This window comes from Vanessa atalanta, chromosome 18, assembly GCF_905147765.1.
Source record: "Vanessa atalanta chromosome 18, ilVanAtal1.2, whole genome shotgun sequence".
Classification (NCBI taxonomy): domain Eukaryota; kingdom Metazoa; phylum Arthropoda; class Insecta; order Lepidoptera; family Nymphalidae; genus Vanessa; species Vanessa atalanta.
Genome location: NC_061888.1, coordinates 4,788,050 through 4,795,446, shown reverse-complemented (window position 1 = coordinate 4,795,446; position 7,397 = coordinate 4,788,050). Strand labels below are relative to the sequence as shown.

Sequence of the window (7,397 nt, the reverse complement as noted above, 5' to 3'; positions counted from 1 at the left end):
AGAGACGAAGGCTGCACAGTAAGAATGTTTTGGAACCGTTTGGCCTTTATATTGAAATAGATTACTTGCCCAGATTGCAAAATAAAATATCTATGAAAAGTCATATACGGGGTATTGTTTATTCCAAACACATAATGTTATTCCAACGAATAATTTAAATCATTTGACTACAGTTAATTAAATGTTGATACTTCTGGTTCCGTATTTCTCCTACTATGCAAAGATTACATAAAGTTATCTATGTCCGATACTTGGAATATTTCATAATCCGTTGATCCAGTGGTCAGTAGGGGGAGAGGGTGTTAAGCCACACTCCTTTAGAGGGAGTCCATTTCACCGACGCCTCCCCTGGGGTGGCCGATACACATTTATTCAGGAAACCCCTCGCAAAAAAGAAAACACGCCACGGATATTCGAAGCGAATGGAATATTAATTATAGCCGTAAAAAAGTTTATTTTCATTCAATTTCTGCCATTTTGTTCTATGCAATGTAGCTATTGTTTGATTGACTTCAGTCATCATGGAAATTTTCTTTTAGAACTTTGTGATAATTACAAATTATAATATAAAATATTATTAATATTTCTTACAGCGCCATAGTCTATGGACGGTGGTGACCACTTACCATCAGGTGGCCCATTTGCTCGTCCGCCTACGGATATCATAAAATATAAATAAAAAAATTATCATAATTCATGAAATGTTAAGAATAAAAGTATATCGAAACAGCTCCAATAAAGCTGGAATTTTGAGTATTTTTAAATAAAGTATTATAATGTAAATTTCCCAGGTATTCAATACATTATGAAGGTACGAAATATATTAGTATATTCTAGTTGCAAAAACTATCATAATTACATATTTAATTTAATTATTTTATTAATAACTTTTTATCGTGCTTTTTATTATCACTATTAAGTTTATGAGTCTTGCTAAATTGTTATCTAATTGATAAGTCATTATTATGACCGAGTTATTCGTAGACGCTTTACATAGCCCTCTGGTGTCAAAGTCAATGAGATAAACACATTACACATAGACAATTTTACTACTTTTAACAAATATATTCCTTATATATACTAAGTGAGCAGAGTAATTTAATTTCACGTATGACGTATTTATAATGATATTGTGTAAGTACTTTACAATCAAAAAATTATGGTAATCCACATTCATATTTAGAATAATTAAAAGGTAAAGGGTTTGAAGTGCGTAATTTCCAGAATAACAATAGGATTGCCTTTAAAATATTTTTACGTTCCTTCATAAAAAACACGAGTTTTAAAGCATTTCCGTTTATTTAATACTAATTTTATCACGAAAATTTATAGTAATAATATTAATTTCTACTTAAAATTTTAAATGCGATAGTGTCTGTCTGTGTGTTGCCTCGTCGCGGTTAAGAGGTGGATGTACGCGATGTTAACCTTACTCGATGGGCGTTACCGATAATTACCTTTCACCACTTGTGCATTCTATTTGAGAGAAAACTATCATTGAATGTTCAGCACAACGTCTCGTCTCGCACTGATTTCGTAGAAGCGACAGAGGGGTTAAATAGAGTTCAGTTAGTTCAAAAATATACACCTAAAGATTAGTCGAAGGCTCCTTTGGTGTTATATTACTCAATATGCTGATGTCAATAAAAAAATGTGATATTTTTATAGATTTAGAGCAAAAAGGAAACAATCACGACATGAGCAATTATGACATAAGGACTGGGTACTTTGTTTATTTGTTTAAATAATTACAATAAAAAATAAACACAAATAAAGAATGTTTTTTTTAAAGTAATTTTGATAATATTTTCTAAGTTAAAAACAAACTCAAATAAGCCCACTTTACATATATCCATGCTTTAAACCACCGAACCGATCGTAATGAGATTTGATACAGGGCACATGTTACAGAGAAGAATATAGCCATATTAATAATGTGCCCTATAATAACAGGATTTGCTGAAAAACACCGCGCCGCGACGCCGCAACGCCGCGCCGTCTTATTCGCGAGGAACTTTAACTGAGTAGACCTTTGTGTAAGCCTATCTGGTACCATCTACTTATCATATACTGTGCCGCCAAACAGCAATAGTTAGTATCAATCTGTTCTATTTTAAAAGGTACCTAGGGGAACCAGTGTAGATAGAGCGACAAAGGATAGAACAATCTTAGTTCCAAGGTTGATGGCGCATTGGCGATGTAATAAATGTTTCATACACTGCTAATGCTTATGTATGATGGTGACCACTTACCATCAGCGTTTGCCTATCTATACTATAAAAATATTGTAGAATATCTCAAGGTAGATAAGATTTTTTATGATTATATTTTGTAATTATTATATATGATATACCGATTGCCTCGACCCATTTTTATATGAAAAAAAACACTTGTTATAGTTAATATTTATAAATAAATATAATATAATAAATAGTGGTAATCACCTACCATCATTTAATTAGGATTAATGTCGTATAACAAAATAAAGCTAAAGTTATCAATTATTCGAACACTTTTTTAAAAATGAATACACTTTATTTTAAAAAGCGAATTTTGTTCGAACTAAGTATAAGTAAGTATACAAAGACAGTCTTCGAAAAATAGTTTTAGTATGTAAAAAGCGCTAGCATGCATTTAAAAGTAGAGATTTTACGTAATTTGTATTTAAAAAACTATACGAAATAAATATAATTTCGATTGTTATGCTAGGTACTATTAAAAAAAACATGGATGCACATTAAAATACCATAAATAAAATTATAAATAAGTTATAACAACAGCACGGAGAGCACGTCTGTGGAAATACATTGCTAACAAAAATATAGTTACTATATACCAATATAATACTCATATGTAGCCTTTAAGTTCGTGCTTTCGTCGCACATTGCATGCCTGCTGCACCCGCCATGGTAAGAAAAAAAAAAACACCAACATAAATCACTGAGTCAGTTTAAATTAGAAATTAATTTTTATCTGTTTTTTTTTTCATTTGTAAACAGTTTATTATAAGAATTGATAACATTAAGTGGTTAAATTTATTTTTATTTGTATATAAATCGACATAGCTAGTATGACGTAATTCTACACATACAGTGTTTAAGACTACTTAAATAAACTACTCGAGATGGCCCAGAGTATCCTACGTGCATCCTAACCCAGTCTTGCACCTCTGAGTTTTAACAAAAAATACTTTATTATCTCTTAATGTAACAATTTAATAAATGGTTAGCTTAATCAGAAATGTATGAAAGTTTTTATTTATTTCTGCTATATGTATTAGGCATATATGCGTCCTAAAGCCCTATTTCAGAGATATATATCAACATTTATAAGGCTTATCAACAAAACGTCCCACACGTTTTGTTGATATGTTTCATGACCTCACTTATATATTTTAGCTATGTTTCCATATTATATAATATAACTATAATAAAAACTAAAATGACTTTTATGTAATTCAAAACGAAATTCAATCATCCGAAAATCACAAAAATAATAGACGAACTTTGTATAAAATTATATTAAAGTGGATTTAGTTGTAAATTTCATATGAACATGGATTAAAACCCGATGGAATTGTCTATAATTACTTTTTTTTAAATAAAATTTAAATTAATTTTAAAATTTAAATAGCCATAAATTATATTTTAATCGTTAATTTTCTTTATTAAAAACTCGGTAATTAAACTAAATACGAACATAGTTATTAACAAATAATTACAGCTGTTAATTTTAATTGAATTGAATATGCAAATGACTCTGCGCCCAGGCGAGTAGATAAATGATTGATTAAGCTACTAATTAATAAATAGGAAGGACAAATTATTTCATATAATGTATACGAGTATTTACATTAAAAATCAGAATATGGTTGAGTGAAAGTCTATTTAAGCCACAAAATAAATTTATTTCCATAATTATCTAAAACAATGGTTAACAATTTTTTCGTCTACAATTCCAATGTCTACAACAACTGTGTTGTTAAAGCTGGCGTGTAGATAAGCATCAAGTGCACTCTATTTAGTTGCAGCATTACGGTTTATCGTTGTCCCGCAAGGTAAGGTCTACCTGCAGTAACCCTCACCCTGAAGGAAGAGGCGAAACGCTTCTGCAATCTTACTTGGCTGCTCCTCTAGCACCATTCCACAATCCGAGATACTCAGCCATGAGGTTTTCGCTGGTTCCAAGCGGCCATTGAAAGTGACAGTGTCGTCAACGTGCGGGGAAAGCGCTCCAGTTACGTTTAAAACGGGCACTTTTATCGTATTGCTGTCTCTGGCGATACCTAAATCCGATCGACGCAAGTATGAATCAATAAACATAGATAGATTAACGGGATTGACATGTGAAAAACAATCCTTGTATACGTGGGCTAAGTCGTGGTTACGGTCATCAGTACTGCGACCGAAATGGTGCCACATTAGATAATCGAGCGCCCCTTGCGTCATTCCGCTGGATCGTAGCTGTCTAGTGTTGATCTTCTGATAGAGCCACTCGGTCCAACCGGCTTGAGTTGATGTACAATTGATAAGGACTAAAGCATCGACCTTCTGAGGACTAACCATGGCATACCGAGCTAAAATATTAGCACCTGCGCCGACTCCGAATCCGATGAACGATCTTATACCAAAATGACCGAGAACGAAATCAATTTGAGAGGCCAGGGCGTCCATAGATGGATAGGAGAAATCCTCGGGCAATGTCGGTGCCCCCTCCTCTTGACCTGGAGCATTAACGTGATAAATGCAAAATTGATCTAATATAGATCTCATGTCCACGAAATTAAAGAACGCTTGAAAATTTGCTGCATAATTGAGGCCCAAATCATGGTATGTGATTATGGCGCGTTTATTACGATCACCTCGAACCGCCACCAAGATGTCCCCGCGTGAAGTCCTGACTCTCTCTTCTACGCATGCGCCATCGCTTTGTAATCGCCTGTCTGATGGATAATGAAGCTGAACACTTTTCAAATCATCCTCCAGGTTGTCCGAGGACATCATATTTAAAAGAGCGATATTTTCTTGTATCGTAGTCGTTGGCATTATTCTTGTAGAGTTTTTTATATGAACTTAAATCTAGGTATTCGTCTATTAGGTTATCAAAAGGATGGGTCTTACACAACTAAGCTGTTTATTTGGTTTTACTTTACACCGACGATGTTTTTCACAACGCTATTAGTATTAATTAACGTAATCCAATACACGCCGCTGTTGTTTGTATCTTAATATTCATGACTAGCACTCTGTACACTCTGAACACACTCTGTACGTAAGATTACAAGTAACTCACACTTTACAATAACATCACTGCTTTTATTTAAGAATACTGTCCTATGGTCGCGATATTTAAAGCAATATTGACTCAGGAAATGGTCAATAATGCGTAGACGGGCGAGTGTAACTCCCTGCTAGAGGTCGATTCGGCACTAATCGGCAGTATTCGTCACACCTCGGTCCGTGACGCGAGTGGATAGCAACGACTCGCGCGATGTTCACGTCTATGGACCTTAAGGCGCATGCGTCTGAGACGAGTCGATTTTTTATAGTTTCTACGCTATTTGTATTATTACGTAAAACTAAGTTAAGTTAGATAGAACTGGATAATGGAATTAGAAATAAGTCTATCCAAAATGAAGCGGTTCGTTTAAAGGACGATTAGTATAATTATAATTTATAAATTATATTATGTAAATGTTTCTTAAACTTTACAAACGTCTCATATAAATTTGCTACCATTGAATACACACCCTAAATAGAAGTTTAATATTATATTTTTTTAAGTTATGTACATGATTAAGATAAAAAAAAAAACTAATAAAGTATTTTTTATTTCTCAAAAATGATGCAAACTTGTTTCGAATAACGAATTAAGCTTGTACAATTTAAAAATAATATTAATTTGTTCATAAATGAATATAATTAATGCATGATCGAAGATCAAATCTATATTGATAGCTTCTTTCCTCTCAACAGCATTAAAATTTATTTCTAATATATTTATAACAATAAAGTAAAAATATCTATTTGAAAATAACGTAAGAAGTAACGAAGGCGAGTCACGTCGTGGAAACATCGGCGCTCAATTGACTGCGCTCCCCGCAAACACTTTTAATAGCTTTTACTTTTCTTTTATTTGTTGATCATTTCTTATTAAGAATCGTTTTACAAACAAGTTACAAATAAAACGATTCATTGAACACTGAATACACTGTTATTTTACTAACTAGTGTATGTAATACTTATAATAATGATGTATGTATATTATAATTATTAATTAACTTCGATTTATATATATATTATTTTATTATTTAAAATGTAATAGATTGAAAGAAGATGAAAATTTTAACCAAAAAAATAATAATATATATATATATATATATATATAAATCTAAGCTAAAAATACCGACTGTATAAATTATGACCATATGTTTAAAAGATATAATTTGGTATTTTAATAAATATTATGATTGGTGATAGTTTTTGCGTGGCGAGTAACAGCAACGCTTTTTATGTTGTGTTCCGCTTTGAAGGCGGGTAAAGCAATTATTACAGAAACAAGAGCCGTATGCAATAACAACAATTTCCTTAGTCGATGAACAAGTGTGTGTAATATCACCAATATTAAAAAAAATAATAAAAAATGTTTTTTTTTTAATTTAATTTTCCAACAGTATTAATAAACGCATTGTTCATTGAGAGAGTCAACATGATAAGATTTAATGATATTTTTATGACAGAACATCTCAAATTTATGACACCGTATATTGATATAATGAATTTCATCTTAACGTCAGAAGGGAAAATAAAAAAAAATCCTATAAAAATGGTTTTCTTTTCAATGTGTAACAAAGATAAAAATCTTTTACAATGGTACACGGAAAGTTCTTTCAGATAAGAACTCATTGTCTGCACTGGCTACCGAAAACATTCTTAACACAATTACAAAGGGTCTATAAAAACCCTTAATAATATTTACAGTGGACCAAGCTATCATCAAGACTTATTGTATTAATGTTTTTATAATAAAACAGACATTTTTTTATGCCTTTAAAAGTACATAATAAGATCTTCATTGTATTTACAAGTATAAATAAAAGTATGCTTATTAGGTAATTAGTGTTATTACATCTTATCATAATATTATTTTAAATACAAACTTAGTTAAACCAATTTCGCGGCTGTATATTAAAAAAAAAAGTTTTTTTTTATATATGCCCTAAACAACTCCCTTGTGCCTGTCGCTTATTCTTCAAACTGGAACACATAACTAGTAAGATTATGTATTGCTATTTGGAGGTAGGACCCAGACGGATTGGCACAAAGCCCTACCATAACGCATTTATGTCGAGGGCGTTCACATCTAAACAATACCTATACATATATGTATTACAATAT

At 31.7% G+C, this 7,397-nt stretch overlaps 1 protein-coding gene across 1 annotated transcript; it reads right to left on the bottom strand.

Moving 5' to 3' along the window:
• Nucleotides 1-3,886: 3,886 nt before the first annotated feature.
• Nucleotides 3,887-5,448, bottom strand: LOC125071005 (protein NDRG3-like). The gene has a single exon (XM_047681052.1). The coding sequence runs from the start codon at nt 5,043-5,045 to the stop codon at nt 4,065-4,067; it is 981 nt and encodes a 326-aa protein (XP_047537008.1). The 5' UTR covers nt 5,046-5,448; the 3' UTR covers nt 3,887-4,064.
• Between the last annotated feature and the right edge of the window lie 1,949 nt (nt 5,449-7,397).

What these genes read in the sequence shown, in the direction of transcription:
- LOC125071005 (XM_047681052.1), bottom strand. Translation starts at nt 5,045, where the DNA reads ATGCCAACGACTACGATACAAGAAAATATCGCTCTTTTAAATATGATG.